The 16,982-nt window shown below is 40.7% G+C and overlaps 1 protein-coding gene across 1 annotated transcript; it reads right to left on the minus strand.

Moving 5' to 3' along the window:
• Positions 1–679: 679 nt before the first annotated feature.
• twsg1a (twisted gastrulation BMP signaling modulator 1a) lies at positions 680–16,795 on the minus strand. Its single transcript, XM_068738166.1, has 5 exons — positions 16,681–16,795; positions 15,614–15,772; positions 7,678–7,777; positions 2,254–2,514; positions 680–1,155 (listed from the first exon to the last, which is right to left on the minus strand). Exons 2-5 carry the CDS (start codon positions 15,737–15,739, stop codon positions 974–976), a joined length of 669 nt encoding a protein of 222 aa, XP_068594267.1. The 5' UTR covers positions 15,740–15,772; positions 16,681–16,795; the 3' UTR covers positions 680–973.
• Between the last annotated feature and the right edge of the window lie 187 nt (positions 16,796–16,982).

Genomic DNA, 16,982 nt, shown 5'->3' on the forward strand with positions numbered 1-16,982 from the left:
GTGTACAAGAGAAACTGTCAAACAATGTGTTGAAAAGCATCTAAATTTAGTGAAACCACTTGCTATTCGGAATCATGTGGACTTTCACAAATGCTGTGGTTGCACTAAGAAGACTCGTGGTCATCCTGACACATGAAACACATTAGGCCTCTGATCTTTGTTGGCACCATCTGCTTCAAATCCACAGCTGCAATTGCGAAATGAGGTCGTGATTCAATATCATAAAAAAGAAAAAGAAAAGACAAACAAGGTCTCATTGTGCATCCGGTACATTGGTCAGTGCAAACTGCTGTTGCATGCCAATTGGGAACAGAATCAGTGATAGGGCACCCTGCTGCCCTTTTGAAAATGCACTGGCATTACAAAGAGCACTTGTGTGTGGCGGTGAGAGATTGGCATCGGTAAATGTTCCCTTTCCCCTCCGCTTGCATGAGACGGTCATTGAGCAGTGGAACACCTGTGGAACAGAATGGTATAACAACAACTTTGTTTCCCCAGGAAATTATGCGTTTCCTGACTCGAGCAACACTAGGCTAAGATTAGAGCAGGAGACGCGCAACTGGGAGAACAAACATTTACTATTCCACTCATGCACTTTTTTACACATCATTTTAAGAAAATATTTTAAAAAAGAAAAAACATATTTTAAGATCAGACACTTTTCTGTGAGACAAAACAGTCCTTGTCACCAAACTTTTCTTTATTTGGCATGCTGACTGGGATTTAGCAGACCATAATTGTAAAAATACGTTATTCATATACACCTCTAGTAAAAAACACTATTGAAAACATATCTAAAAATATACAGTGAAACATAACAGCAAAATAAAAACAATTTGCTGGAGTAGGAGGAGGGGTGTAGGGGGTATTTTACAAGGTAACTGAGGAATGCTAACACATAACAGTCATAGTTTCCTCTGCCCTCAGTCCTCTGGTATGGCCCAGACATTTGGTACCAATATGTGCCCGCACTTCAGAAGAGACAGTTCATGCACTTCACAGCCTTGCTGCCGTAGTCTACACACTCGGGTCCGATGCACTGGCAGCAGGCGTTGTGAAACCAGCGGTACTTGGATCCTCCCATTGACTCACAGTATAGTTTACACTGACGGATAGACACGCAGTCGTCAAAGTAGACCACCGTGCACATGTTTTCTGAAATTAAAAGGTTTTAAAAAAAAAGGGAAAGAAAAAAAATATGAGTCACAAACCCAGTAAAACGTGGTTTATAAAAACAAGCAGCATTTTAAAGTACCTTGAACCCTCAGTGTTCCTACTTTAACTTCACGGGGGAAATTGATTTGCTGCAAATAAGTATGACCATATGTGTCGGTGAGCTTAATGAGTTAACTGCTCGGCTCTGTGGGAACACTCCCATTATGAGTGTGTCTTTACAGCAAATAGTACTGGCTCAGAGGCAGACAGCCAAAACACCCACAAATGAAAATAATAAAAAAAATGGCACAGGAATAACACTTTTAACACAGTTATAATTACCTAAACTGGAGGTCTTTTGGCAGTCCTATCCCCCTGAATTGATGAAAACCTGACCCAACTAAAACCGGTCTCAGTTCAAGACTTTGTAGTCTGCTTCAGCTCTGGGCAGGGCCTACTTTTATTACCACGGATCTTAGTGAGTGGGCATAAATGCAAATAAAAGATTTAACTGGACCTGACGGGACCAGAAAAGTATGTGATAGCAATGTGCATGGGAGTAAAGCTCACTTTTTCTCATGTAGTGTAACTTATTTCAAAACTTCATGAGTAATGTTAGATGCAAGGTATCTATTGGAGCTTCAAACCAGATCAGCTAATATAACTCCTTTATTGGGTAGTTGTTGGGTAGTTAAATCCATAACAATGCTTCACATTCAATAAACTCATCATATGTTTTGTATGTCAAAACACAATCAGCAAAGTAAATATTCACTATAGCTGTCAAATAAATGTAAAAAGTAAAAAGTACAATATTTCCTTCTGAATAGAGGTATAAAGAAGTATAAAATGGAAATACAATAGATCAAAGTACCTCAAAATAATATTTATGGTAAGTAATGTACAATACTTGAGTAACTACATTCAGCCGCAGGTCACATGTCTATTTCGGGGACATCCACTCCTTTTTGTTCTTATTTTACACTGAAAAACGTACACTTCCGATGAAGGGGAACGATATCAATCAATATATGGATTCATATGGATAGAATATAGATTTCTGCGTGCTAAAATAATCCTTCACAGCTCAAGCGTTACCTTGTGTGTCGTAGCTGGCGTGGATACTGTTGCTCGGCAAGGAGACGTTCTGAGGCTGGCTGTCGAGCGACTCCAAGAAGGACACCAGGTTCTCGTGATGGGAGAGCTCCTCGGCGACGGGGAAGGACACCACCATCATGTTGATCGGAGCGTCGCCCTCTGTGAGGGCGCGGAACAGCGAGGGGATCGGGCGGTGCAGCTCCTCCACGGTGCTCTTTGACGTGGCCGGAGTGTCGCTGTAGTTCTTGGGGTTACACATCCCTGACATGAAAAGATGGATGAAGACATGAGAGGTCAGTTCATGGAAATTACAAAAGTGTTTTGTCTCTATTCAGCCATGCAGATAGTTTTATTTGCACAGGGTTTTTGAGATACAGTATCTCGTCACTTAATTTTTTGAATGGAGGTGAATGGAATTTAGTTTGCGGTGGTCACAGTATTGAATAGTTTTTTTGTTTTTGTTTTAATTACCAGAGATATTGTCCCCGTTACTCTGATTTAATCCAGGCCTCACTGTCAAATATCAAAGAAATAGTCCATATGAAAACTTTCCGTGCTGGAAAAGACACTATTATATTACTCGTATGACTTTTTCAAATTTAAAAGTCAATGCAGAGAGTACTACAAACCAAAAAGTCCATTTACCTCCCTTGCATTAGGATCAGGGCGATAGCCAGGGTTTAAGGGAAGACCCTGCAGTTGATTAGGGTAAACAAATGAACTAATAGATATCACCACTAAACTTCGCCAGCTGATCACTTTACTTTACAATATAGATATAAATGAAACTGGAAAGTTTGGTGCATGTAAAGTTTGTTGTATGTACAGTGCTGTACAGACTGTGAGAAAAAACTAATTTTGAGAAAACAGCCGTATTGTAAAATTCCATAAATTTGCAAGACTCTACAGGTTAATAGGGTAAAAGAAAACTAATTGATATCACCATGAAACTTCTCCAGTTTATTAAGACAATTCTTTTTTTGAATTACAAGTTTTCTGAAATTGTATTTCTAAATATGCAAATTTAGAATTATCTAATGGTAACTTTTGGTGAATTTAGGAGAAATCTACAGACACAAATAGACAAAGCAGTAAAATAAGCACCTAAATGTGTATTTTGGATGTTTTCTTTCCACTAGTCTGAAAGAAGACTACGGAAGCAAAATAGCCCAAAATCTCAAAACTGGTAGGCTTTGAAATGTTGTTTCAAAGCCTTCTCTACACCGCCAGGTATGCAATTCTAGAGGAGGATACAGAAGTTTAGTTCAATATTACCAAAATATGTCACGATGCAACTAATGGCGAGTTTATTTTTTAAAATGAGCCTTTAAAAACCTGAGTCATTATGAAACGTCAACTCTTCTTCATGTCATCATACTCCTTCCATTCACAGATGTATTAGCAGTGAGGACATGACCTCATGTCCTCACTGCTAGCTGCAGCCTTGACTCTGGTGGAGACAGAAATCTTAGGAGGAGGAGATCTTAAAATCTGGGTAAATAAAACCAAAACTATCTTCCACAAAGGTTTTTGTTTATGTTTTGTGATTTGGGTGAGCTGACCCTTGAGGCGTATTGGCATGGTTTCATGGTTAAATGGTTTCACACATGATTTCAACTCACAGGGGCAGTTTTGGAAAACCACACAGCTGTCAGGAGTATCTTGTCTCAATTAAGATCCTTTTAACACTTCATTTAATTTCCAAATACAGTAGTAATCATTTGACAAAGTCCCCACATCCTCTGATATGATCTTCCTAAGCCTTCAAATGAGTCAAAGTGAATTACAGCTAATGGGTAAATCATTTAATGGGGAACCGAGTTTGACAGTAGAATTGGATTACAAACCGATGCTAAAAGCAGAGCCAGAACAGCTGTTTTAGATAAAGCTTACACATGGGTCCTCCCTTCATGTCCTCACTCCCTCCTCCTCCTCCCTTCCTCTAAAATACAAACTGTCCTCTCCCCGCCGCTCCTCTACTGGGCTGCTCTAACCACTCGCAGATACACACTTCAAAGTAGCCAGTGTTTGGCACAGATAACATGTTTAGAGTGGAAACTTACTAAAAGTGGTCATAAGGCTAGCGCTGGAAGAAAAAAATAAAAGAGCATAAATGAGAAATATATTCTAGCTTAAAGCTACAGGCTGTCTTCAGTGTGTAGAAGGCCTGTTCAGTAAAGACAACTTCACCACCCTAACATCTGTGCAGCAGCAAGTTCAGCGCTCAGTCAGATCCTTGTATTTGTGTTCCACATGAAAGAGTTTTAATAAAGCCTCCTTGTCAGCACGTACATTCATGTCTGTCCGTCAAAGCTGATCTGAGAGCCTGCAGGTTTACAGGGGCCAGAGAGGTAGGCAAGGGAGGCCTAGGCCCCCCCTTGGTGACCACCCTACGGTGAGTCAGACGGTGATAGGTAGTTGGCCTACCGGCTACAGGTCCAGGGTCCCCACACACCTGAACCACGCCCGTAGCTGCCAGCAGCTCCTCACGGGACGCTGATTGGTCCGTGCTCTGGCTTACCGAACACAAACGCATTACTCAAGCCTGACAAGATGGACTTGGTTTGATATGTGATCCACATCCAGCTGCCATGCACAGCAACCATGGAACCTCTGTATGAAACAGTCCTCCTTTAAAGTAAATCAAATGACTGCAAAGAGATGCGAACGACTACAAAAAGAAATGTAAAAAATGGCCAGAAAGATGCACAAAACAACGCTCAAAAATGGCAGAATGGGACACAGAACAACATGCAAAAAGATGCAGAGCGTCAACAAAGACATGCAAAATGACCACAGAGACACAAAACAAGACACTAAATTACTACAAGGAGAAGCAAAATGACATGCAAAACAAATCATAAAGAAAAACAAAAAGATTATGAAGGCAAGCAAAGATTAACTAAAAAGAGACGCAAAACAACCACAAAGAGATGCATAACGACCTTAAAAAGATTCAGAACGACCACAAAGAGACACAAAACAAGTCAGTCTGTGTCTCTTGTTCCAATAAAGCTTGTGTTGGGGGCCTTGTCCATGTCTGTGTCCGAGATCCAAGTCTTTAAATTTGAGTCCGACACACATTTTTTTTACCTATTTTACAAAAGCGCCTCCATTCTTTGAATCTGAGCCCCAGTCTGCCCCCCCTCCCCTATTCACAAGTGTCCCGCCCCTGCTGGTTTTGAAGCAGGTTACAGATGAAGAGAGGAGTTAACAAGCTGAATGTTTTCTTCTTTCACAAATCCGGTTGTTTTGGATCTCGCAGGGATTTATACCCCCACCGCACATCGTCGCCGGGAGGCTGAAAGTCAAAGTTCATTTGAGCGGGTCGACCTCCTCGTCCCCCCTCTCTTCCGGCTTCTCCATCCTTTGATCTTCTGGAGGACCTCGAGACTTCCTGTCCACATGTGTAGGTGCTACTTAGCAGTGACAATGCTCCTTTAATTTCCTGCGCTCTCGTGAGCGGTGGTCCTTCTCGGCTCTGCTTTGCATTAACCTCCACGTTGTCACCTCTCAGAGGCACCTTCGGTATCTGGCTTCACTCTCCTCACACTCTTCTCGTATCGGAGCAGCAACACTCTGAACAAACTGGTTCCTTTCTAAACCAACAACCTCCTCAACTGTTAAGTGCATTTCAGCCACGAGCTAATTTTTCACAGGCTTTTTACCGGGAGAAAGTGCTCGGCAACAGGGTGACTGAGACGAGTGTCACATGAGATTAGTGCCAGAATCATTTTAAATATGTTGCAATCACGGTACGATCAATTATGGGGCTCATAGCTTACTGTATAACTGTACATAACTTCTTCTTTTCACATGGTTCATACTACCCACTTGCTTGTTGTTTGTACCTAACCAGTCTAATTTCACTGTATATACTGCTTCTGTAAATAATGTCCACATCACAGTTACATCACTGATATATCAGAGCTGCAATTACTCTACCGCATGCATATTTTGGTATTTACAAATTGGTTGTATGTTCATTTTGTACATTAAATCATTTGGTAACTTTACTTTAACCCTCAACTTAGCATTCATAAGAAGTATGTAAGAATCGAATAGATGGTTTATAGAATACTAAAATATAGGTGTAAGTAAATATAAGAGTATAAGTATAACTCGTCCTGTGGGCATCCACAGGAGGAGGCTGCTGTATAAACATAGACTGTATATGAGAAGTGGACGTAGTCAGCGTGAGGTCACTCTTTGGTTTGTGGGCTACAGTTTTGGAGCCTTGAGTTCGGCATTTTGGTTGTCGCCATCTTGGCTTTTAGAAAAAACAGAAGTGACATGAGAGGCTGGAGTTAAGTACGACCGAACGCTGAATAAGACTTTTAGGCGACCAAAAATGTTACAATTAACTTTCATGAACTGGAAACACACTGTGAGAGGGTTAAAGATGTAAGACAAACACACGGACAACTCCCAGACCGGACAACGCACCTGTCAATCACAAGGTAGCCTTATTGGCTTTATCATCTATTTTACTCTAAATGGGACTATAATTTACTAAATGAACATCGTGCTGTATAGAAGAAGACTGGAAACTTGCCATTGAGAACATAAACTCATGTTCAAAATGTTTACTGAGGAAATAAATCAAGTGCAAAGTAGAGTCATTTTCTCATTGACTTCTATACAATCAGACTTATTTTTGTAACCAGAGGAGTCGCCCCCTGATGACCAGTAGAAATAATGCAAGTTTAAGGCACTTCTGCATCACTTCACTGTTCAGACCCGGAGGTTTACACCTGTGTATAAACAGATAACATAAGACTATATATAACACAGGTGTAATAATACAAAATGAGTCTTCACAGAAGAAGTTACTGTATATCAAGAACTCTAAAAATGATTAAGTGAGTTAATTAAATTAACTTTTGAAATTAATTTAAATAGAAAACTTTGAACATGAAAATAACATCTTAAAACTCTAATAAGTTATATACAATTTTCTTTTATGAACTCAGACTGCAATTTATAAAAAATAATTGGAATGCTTGTCAGCAGCTACTATTTGGATGAGAGATGTGATGGAAAAAGTAAGTGTTGATCTGGCCTCAGTGGCAGGTGAACACAGCAGCAGTAGCACCAGATGATACAATCCTACATAAAGGATGAACTAAGAAAACTAAATTTGAAGCCAGCGTTTCATGCATTACATTAAAATCAAATTCAATTTCACTCCCGCGGTTTTACATTAAATTGTGCCTCAACCTTCTAAAAACAAACCCGACAGATGAATCATTGATGCATCTCAAATGCAAATCTTTGCTGGCACTAAGCTCTGTTACAGGCGTTCAGCTCAACAGTCATCACGGAGCGTGGGCTACACAGAAAAGTCCAAAATGATATGCTGACTTAACTTTGCTGCTGTCAGCTCTAAAATGTGTTGCTAATAAATGGAAACGCAGCACTCACCCACGCAGTCGCAGCACTCCTCCCAAAGGTTCCCCAGACACAACATGCACTCTTTACAGCAGGAACAGTTCCCATCAGACGGACGACACTGGCACAGCTCCTGCAGGACACACACAGTAATCAGTAACATATAAAACAGAACCAAAGACCATCCATAACACTTCTGTTACCAAAATATAATACTGATAGTTGGACTGGATTGCCATTTTCTTTCACTTTTGAATTGCTGTTAAAACTAAGATTTGGGCAGAAATTCAGAAAGTCTGGAAGAATGCTGATAATATGGAGTTGAGGAGCAGATATTGGACATGATGCACGGCTACAGGAGGCATTCGAGGCTCTTAATTACAGTTAACGTCTGTGTTGCGTTGACATTGGCTTCACTCCATCATTGTTTGGTGTCCCACAGCTTCCACTGCTGCACCGTATGTTTTAAGATAACAGGAATAATTGAAAATTAACCATTTTTTGTCTTTTAAATGTTCTCTGATGCCCGAAACAGAAGTAATGTACCATTTCTTATAGTGTGTTGAAACACCATCCGCTAAAAATCATGTTAAGATGCCATTTTTTAACAAAATTAGGACAAGTATCAAGGATATAAAACTATTGAATGTGTTTTTGAGCTGTTCAATTAAGTCAAATAGGGTAAATACAAAGAAGTAAACTCTGCAGGGAACACATGAACCAAGCAGCAACAAGGTGCAACCTCCACATTTTGCAAAAATTCAAAGACAGTGGTCTAGTATTTAAGGATTTCTATTTTTTTTTTTTTTTTTTAAAGGTTGAGCTTTATTGTTGCCCATTTAATTGTAATCGGCCCGAGATGCCAATCCTTTATTGCTTTCTACAAAATGACGTGTTTCAAAATGCTGTTTGAAAAATTGTTCCTCCCGAGTTAATCAGTGTAATTTTAAGAAAATTGGAAAAATGCAACCATCCGTCACACATTATAATTAAATCAAGAATACTTTTCATTATAAAAGATCCAGGTCTGATAGGTGCAGTAGCAGCAGACAGAACACAACATGTAGACACAGTCCTGTACAAACAGGAGACGTACCATTAAAACACACAAAGAGCAACAGCTGCAGGTTTGCTTGGTGTTGTACAGTAACTATTACTGCACGACATGAGGCATGTGTGGTGTCTATAGAAGTATGTAACACCGTAATAACTGTGGGAAAAAAAAAAATAAACCTCGGCTGTATTTCAATTCAGGAACACAGCAGGTTTTGACACGTCCAACTTCACAGTATTCAAAACTTTTTTTACACGCTCAGCATCCGACAAGTACTGTACTTAACGCAAGTACAAATTAAGGTACTTGTACTTTACTTGAGTGTTTCAATTTTAGGCTACTCTACACTTCTAATCCATCGAGTACTTTTTACTCCACTACATTTGTCTGATAGCTATCGTTACTTTTCAGATCAAGACATAAACATAAAACATACATTGTTACAGTTGTTAAAATGTAACACTTTTAAATGGAACCAATTTGCATAATGAGTACAACTGCTGCTAATACTTTAACTTGTATTGAGTATATTTTTTTTATATCAAAGTAGTACTATTTACTTCTTCCACTACTGCTGACTGAGTTTTCATTTCAGGGCAAGTAAGTTTTGTAAACCTGTTGGTTTAAAACATGTCCAATTGTCTGACTGTCCCAGAATCACCACATTCACAAGATCTCAGCAAATAACTTGACGTTATGTCTTCATGTAAGGAGACTTTACTTGATTTGACACTTGATTTGCTTGAGACTTGACCTGGTTTTGAAGTTGTGTTTTTGTCATAAAGACTCCTCTTGAATTCGTCCCTAAAGACTTAAAGACTTAAGAGAAAACAAAGACAGACTGTGAAATATTACCCAAACTCTCCACTGTAGTCACCATCACAGGCTACAGAGGACAGTTCTGCTTTAGTTTTGACTCACAGGACTTACTGTCCACAATATTATTTGCAGCATTCTGGGTGCGCTCGCTTCCAGAATAGAGTGGTTTGGATAATCAAGCCTTACTGTATGATCCGCTTATTCTGCTCTTTGCTTAAATGCACCCGTGTAACCAGAACTTGAAGAGTGACTACAATGTTAATATAGCTGGATGTAACCCAAGCTGTTATAAAGCAGAATTATTCTTTAAGTCAGGGATGCACCGACCGAAAAACACACTGACCGTATCAAACGGATCAGGTATCGGCAATAACCGCTGACCAAAAAAGATCCAACTTAAAGTTTGTTGTCAGTGTCATTATACAATTCAGTGTTTATGCTATCAGTTACATTCATGTTTTTTTCCAATTTCTTACACACAGATCTTTTCACTTTTGTTAATATGTTTCATGCACGGGGGGGACGCTCTAGCAGAGAACTTCTCCTGTTGCTTTTTATAGATGGACGGTAATATTATTACAAGAGCTTCTGCAAACATCCAATAACATGCAACCTCCGCTGATCCCATAACTCTTCAGCAAACACTTAAATAGCTTCATTCCTCAACGTCAGTTCGTCTCGGGGGATGCAGAGACAGTGAAGGAAACCAAACTCAAAACGTGTAGGTGGGGTTGAAAAGTGGGTCTTTCTCCCCCCTCTGCTCTCTCCTGACACAGAACAGGGAGCACATTCCTCCAAGTCAAGGTCACCGCGATGAGGGAGGTGGGGAGGGGGGAGGAACAGAGGGAGGGAGGGAGGGAGAAGAAAACACCTGGAGAACAGAACATGGCTGCTCCCCTCACCCCCAAACAACACACTTCCCCCTCCTTCCCTCCCTTTCTCCCTTGTTTTTTCTCCTTTCAGCCCCTTTTCCCTCCCTCTCTTGCCCCCCCTCCCTCCCTCCCTCCCTCCCTCTCTCTTTCTTCCCTTTTGCTTTCTTTTCTATTTTTCTTCTCCCCCTTTATATCTTCGCAGAAGCCATGTCCTACACAACAACAGTCCCGGCAACGATAAAAGACTCTCCGATGACTCACCGAGTGAGGGATTGCAAAACCACACACAGTTCACTTAATCACCAGCCTCTCAATCCCCAAACCTCTGATCAAGATCTGATCCCATGAGTAATTATGACTCTCAAAAGGTGGAATTATACATGTCAAAAAAAAGAAGAAAAAAGAAACCGCTGCTCGTGAAAAACCTGCATCTCAAATTTCACAAACAGAAACATTTGTTAAAAGCTATTCGTGGAAATAAAAGATTCTTTAACAGACATGAAGGTTGTGTCAGTTACTTCCTGGTATCTTAACGTAGTTAAACAAACAAGATATAAGATATATTGTCAGAGCCAGGCCAGCTGGAATAAACTGCTGTAAATTGAATCTTCATATTTAGCGTCCAAACATGGCGAGTAGTATTGATCTTCTCATCTAACGAACTCCGATCTAAGAAAGTGAATTTCCCAAAATCTAAAATTATTGATATGGCTAATAAATGATATCAGGGCATTTTAGGCCATGCCAAGATATACAATATGTATCTCAATATTTTTATATTTTTGTCTAAAATAACCAGCGGGATCATTCTAGCAGACTAATCCGACTTTAGAGGGAAACAGCTTGTAAATGACATTTTAGAGGACTTCAGAATGTCTCGATATTGACTGAGGTGGTTCACTGTCATTTTAAAGTCAGATTGGTATTTCTAATTTTAAAAAATGTGTTCTTTATTATTAAGTTTAAAGTCAGATACAAGCTCTCACTGTAATGCCCAGTATATACACATATAACAACACAATGCGGGGGCTAGTTTGACTTTTTCAAAGCGGAGGCTGACATCTTAGGTCACAGTTTCCCAACACAACGCGTAGAAAACTGCTTTTGTGCGTCACTTCTTGCGTTCTCTCGATTCTCTCCCTGATCCCCGCTTCCCTCAAGAAACAAAAACACACGGCCTCATACATCTTCCTGACGAACAGCGAGCGAGCAAACTCTTTTTTGACCAATTTTGACCAATAAAAAAATAGGTTGGCTGTGGAGCAATCATGCGGATATTTCAGGTTAGGACATTTACATTGGCTTTAACTGAAACAATCTATGAAAGGAATGTAGCTTATTACCAAACCTTGAAAGCAAAAAGTAAATTTGGGTATGCACTGTACTTATTTATCATTTTTTTTGTTCATGGCTGGTAGCACCCTAAAGAATATTTCACACAAAGCTAAAGCATTCCTTTAAAGATTTTAAAAGCCATGAGTCTAAATAGCACAAATACAGAAAACTATAAAATAAGTGCAATAAAAGCATTAAAAAAACTTTGAGCCACAATATTTTCATCCAAAGACGGTTGTAATGTAGACCATTTTGTGTGATTTTGTAATCATTTTGTCAAACATTTATCAAGCAAAACGTGGCAAACGTTCTCTGGTTCCAGCTTCACAAATGTAAGGATTTGTTCTGTTTTTCTTTGTCTTACATGACAGTAATTTGAATTGAGTTTTGGACAGTTGGTCGGACAAAAGAATTCGAAGACGTCACCTTGGGTTGTAGAAACTTTGTGACGGAAGTTTTCATACACCACTGCGACATTTAACAGGTTAAACAATCGCAAAACTAAGACGAACAACTTCCTCACTGAACTGGAGGAGGTTATCTCAACGACTTGAAGAGCTCCTATTAGGCTTCCCCTCAAGCGGGAGCTGCTGTGATCAGTCAAAACTCAGCTGCAGCGAGACAAAAGGGACTCTGGAGAGAAAGTGAAGTGAACATGTGCTGCCTCGTCCTGCCAAGCGACCGCTGCTGTGTGTTAACTTTGAAATCTGCTGCCCCACCCTGCTGAACAGCCCGGCCTGGACAGAGTCGGCTTGTGAATCTCTGCACCAAACTGTATATTTCCCTCAGCCAGCCTCCCCCAACACACACACACACACACACACACACACACACACACACACACACACACACCTCCTCCTGACCCTGGCCTCCCCTCCCTCCCTCCTCTCAGGTTCTCCTACCCTCAGGGGTTTTGGGGGAATTCAGACAAATGACTTGAGATGGCAGCAGAGCGTAAGAGCGAGCGTCGGACGGCAGATCCCACTAATCACAAGCAACATGGAGCTTCTACAGAGGGGCAAGAGGCAGGAAGGGTTTCTCCTTCACGGCACACGCACCATCGCTCTCGCCTCTGACAGCTAGCGAGTCGGTGTCGGCGGGGTCGCGGAAGCTACAGAGCTACAATGATTCATCAGGCGAAATAAGCCACCTGGAAGTAAAGAAGAACAAGCAGCCACCGCAAATGTCCTGCTGATTACAGGAGGTTTAAATTGTACAGCAGGAGGAGCAGAAGCTGGTGGTTTCGGCATAAGTTTGCAGACAGGAATCTGTAAAACGAACCACGAGACACTTTATTTCCTGTGAAGATTTACTTTTTTTAGACTGGAAATACTGTCTTGTTAAAAAGTTTAAATTTGGAGAACAGGCAAGTGGGCAAATGTGAGTCAGGCAAGTGGGCAGCATTAACATGTGAGTGCTGCTGAAACCAACAATCAATTAATTAGGTGATGGGGGAAATGTGTAATGTGTTTTAATAAGACAAATAAAAAAAATAAAAAAATTGTTCAATCTTTTCAAATGTGAGAATTTGCTCTTTTTCTTCTTTAAATCGTTGTAAATGGAATATCTTTGTTTTTTTCCTGATTAAAACAAGCTAATCAATGAACTGTGGTGCATTTCAACAGGCAATACGTTAGTGGATGAAACAATTAATAGATTATATTAGCAGTCAAAATCATCTTTTAAAGCAAGAACTTTTACGTTTTTCACTTTGTCACAGAGACTCAAGTTGCCTCAAATAAAAAGCAACTAAAATTGCGCTATTGTGTTTCTGAAGATGCATCTTGAATTAATTTATAGATTTTTCATCATTTCATGTTTTTATGGTTTGAGAGTTGTGTTCAGATGCATATACTGTATTTGAAGTATTTATGTACGGCATGTTTTTGTCGTGTTGTCAATGGTTGCTGCAAGGCAAATTAAGCAATGGTTAGGTTTACTTTTCCAACCCCTAAGGGCCCAGATTCAAGATAATTTCACTAATAGACATTTGTTAAGCAACCTGAACCACTAAACTAAAGGGGGGGGGGGGGCGTATTTGCTCATTTTGTGGTGTGGTGTTCCACCAAATCACCACGATAGGGACCCAACAGCAAATTATTGCCAAATGCCAAAAACACACCAGAGCAGCGGCGAAGTGCGGCCTGCGACAAGCTGCCAGGCAATGTCTATGGAAAGCTGTGGCGGCTGCTCAGAGCGGCCGTTTTGATAATTAGGCCAAACTAAAAGTTGGCGATACATTAACGTTTAGCGGCAAAGTGTGGCCTGAAAATGCCTGCAGCCACTTTATCACGAGAACCCAATGCGATGCCTTTAAGTTGCTTTTTTTTTGTCTGACCAACAGTCCAAAATCCAAAGATATTCAGTGTACAGATGATTTATCAAGAGAGAAAAGCATCAAATCCTTTTGATTGATAATGGATTTAAGCTATAAATTGATCATCAAAATACAGATACATCAACAAAGGCTAAAAGGCCAAAAAAGTATCCTAAAAAAATATGAGAAATTCATTAACCTACTGTTTCAGCTCTAATTTAAAAAAAAATCAACTTCCTGTGCCATGAATCTGGTCTACCTCAACTACCTGCAATAGAAAAACACAAATAAAAACCTGCAGTTCACTCACACAGTAACTGAGGTCAAACAGGTGAAATGGCCACTGACGTTAAATACAGTACTTTAAAGATGTTAATGGGAGAGGCAGGTCCACTAAACACACAGCAGGTCAAACTGCTTTTTCAAAGCTGAATTTTGACTAGACGGGAGGTGCAAAGACAGGCTGACACTTCTCGTCATGTTTTTTTTCCTCAGAAATAACAAGAATGCGTGACAGAATTTGTGTAAAGTAGCGGTTTACCAACCCTCTGCCCCTCACTGGGCTTCAGACGTGAGGGAAAAAGTGACACAAAGGAAGTGATGCTAGAAAGTCAACAAGAGTCAGAGGAGTTCATGTGAAAGTAAAAAAGGAAACCTCACATAAATCAAAGTATTCCCTGAAACTGACTTGCAGGAGTCGTACAAGTAGAGAGCAGCAGGTGTGCATGAAGCTGGACATTTAGATCACATCTCTGCTCGCTCTGGGAAAAACCTTCACAACCCTCCAGACTTCACTCAGCTTATCGAAGGAATGTATTTGAATTCTTCACAACAGATTCCATCTTTGTTCTCCGATCCAGATATCCATCTCCGTCAGGACAGATTGTAACTTAACTTTGGCTGCGGCTGGGTATTTTTTTTTTTTTTATGTGAAGTATTTGCACAAAACTGATGTTACAACAGAGGGGGACGTACGTTCTTGTGTAGTTCTGAGTCCGTCCCGCCAGTTTAATGCTCATTTAAATTGTATTAAAAGAGGGTTTTGACTCTTAACTTGAACTCAACTCTGGCTGGAGGCTACATTTAATTTGTGTTCAAACAATCTCTGTTTACACAATAACAGCTGTGACACTGTTGGATGAAAAGCTTGAATTTGGCTGCACTCGTGTAGAAAGTTCCCACTTTAATCTACAGAAAAAAAGATCAGCACTCAGATCAGATTATCTGTCTGCAACCACACAGCTTGTTTGTTTGAGCAGCGATGTAGAGAATACAAATTCAAAAGTATGTGTACATTTTTAAAGAAATCATATGGGATCTTCGAAGATGCAAACCATATATTTGCATGTAGTTCAACAGCGACAAACAGAACTCTATTCATTATAATCCAAATTTAAAGTATGAAAAAGGATATTTAGTATAGTGGGTTGAGTTTAGGTCAATTTCTTTGATTGTAAATCAGGCATTTGTTTCAGACGGGGACGGAGGAGTCGTTCGTGGTGCAGACGTGTAAATCCAACATTAAGAATCCAACGCTCTCAGTCAAAGTGTGAAACCCTTGACTTCCTTTACCTGGATGAGACACTTGCTGACGTCGCTCGCACAGAGGGCTTTGTTGCAGCCGGAGGTCAGAGACAGTCCCGACAGGAGGAAGAGGAGAGCGGCGGCGGCAGGGAGGATCAGCTGACCAGGCCTCATCCTGACAGCTCACCAGCACGGCACTGGAAACACCTACATCAACACGAGACACAGGACAGGACCTCAGGGACCAGGACAAATAAACAAAGCTTCATCACGGACATTCCACAGGAGGAAAAAGTGAAAAGCTGCAGTTGGTGCATGATAGATGAGCAGACATGAAAAAAGGGGTGCATGATGCTAAAACTACACTTTTTAGATTCCTCATACTGAGCTGGAGCCTTTTTTTTTTTTTTTAGCCCAATACAGATCTCAAAAGATAAATCTGTTTCTTTTTATTAATCCATCAACTCCTGAGCAGATTTTAAACAACAATACTGTTAATAATAATGTTTTTATACCTTCATACACACACTGTGATATGTCAAATCTTAATTTTAATGCTAAAAAGGGCTACAGGGTGCAGCAAAAATGAAAAATTGCATACACACACACACACACACACACACACACACACACACACACACATATATATATATATAAATATATCGAAATCACAGCTTTGTGATGCATTAGAAGCACACATATGTCACGTAAACATCACATTTCTGAGGGGCCTGCGTCCCGTGTCATTCAAAGCCAGAACTCACTCGCGTTACTGTGGGATAACAACACACACATCTGGCAACATCAGCTTCCTTTCACCTATTTTTTTCCAAAGTGCAGCGCGTGAACACGCCGTCTCAACCCTGTGCTTTTAAACGCCTTCGCCACTTTGCTTACACATCGTTCCACTTCACGTGACGGAGAGACAACATGTGAGAAACATTAGTCCCCTCAGTCACGAACGCGTTTCTTCACCTTTTTCTATCGGGGGGGGGGGGGCTCACATCGCTAACACCGAAACTTTGTTTCACTCGCGCGCAGCCACGAGAGAGAGGGAGAGAGTCGAGCGCAGTAAAATAGCGACATAATAAAGAGAGAAGGAGTCTCAAACTCACCACAACGCCGTTAACGGGTCCGAGACTTTTCTTTTTTCCGAGGGAGAGTGGCTGTTTTCTCTTTGAACTTCTCCAGGATGGTGTTGTCTCTGCCGCCGCTCAAGTGTCCACTGTGTCCAGAGGGCGTCAGTCTCTCCGCAGCAGAAAGCGACAGGCAGTCGGGCGCCTTAAAGGCACACACTCCATTTTCTATCCAACGTCTGAGGAGGAGAGCGCCGGGCCTCAGGTCACACACACACACACACACACACACACACACACACACACACACACACACACACCGGGGTGTCTGCAGTGTAACG

The sequence above is a fragment of the Cebidichthys violaceus genome, unplaced genomic scaffold (assembly GCF_023349555.1).
Source record: "Cebidichthys violaceus isolate CVI_PGR_0920_01 unplaced genomic scaffold, fCebVio1.0.p SCAF_8, whole genome shotgun sequence".
NCBI lineage: Eukaryota > Metazoa > Chordata > Actinopteri > Perciformes > Stichaeidae > Cebidichthys > Cebidichthys violaceus.

Coding starts and splice junctions, on each gene's coding strand:
- twsg1a (XM_068738166.1), bottom strand. CDS start 15,739: ATGAGGCCTGGTCAGCTGATCCTCCCTGCCGCCGCCGCTCTCCTCTTC. Junction 7,778..15,613: donor TCAGCAAGTGTCTCATCCAG/GTAAAGGAAGTC, acceptor TGTGTCCTGCAG/GAGCTGTGCCAGTGTCGTCC. Junction 1,156..2,253: donor CGCCAGCTACGACACACAAG/GTAACGCTTGAG, acceptor TTTTAATTTCAG/AAAACATGTGCACGGTGGTC.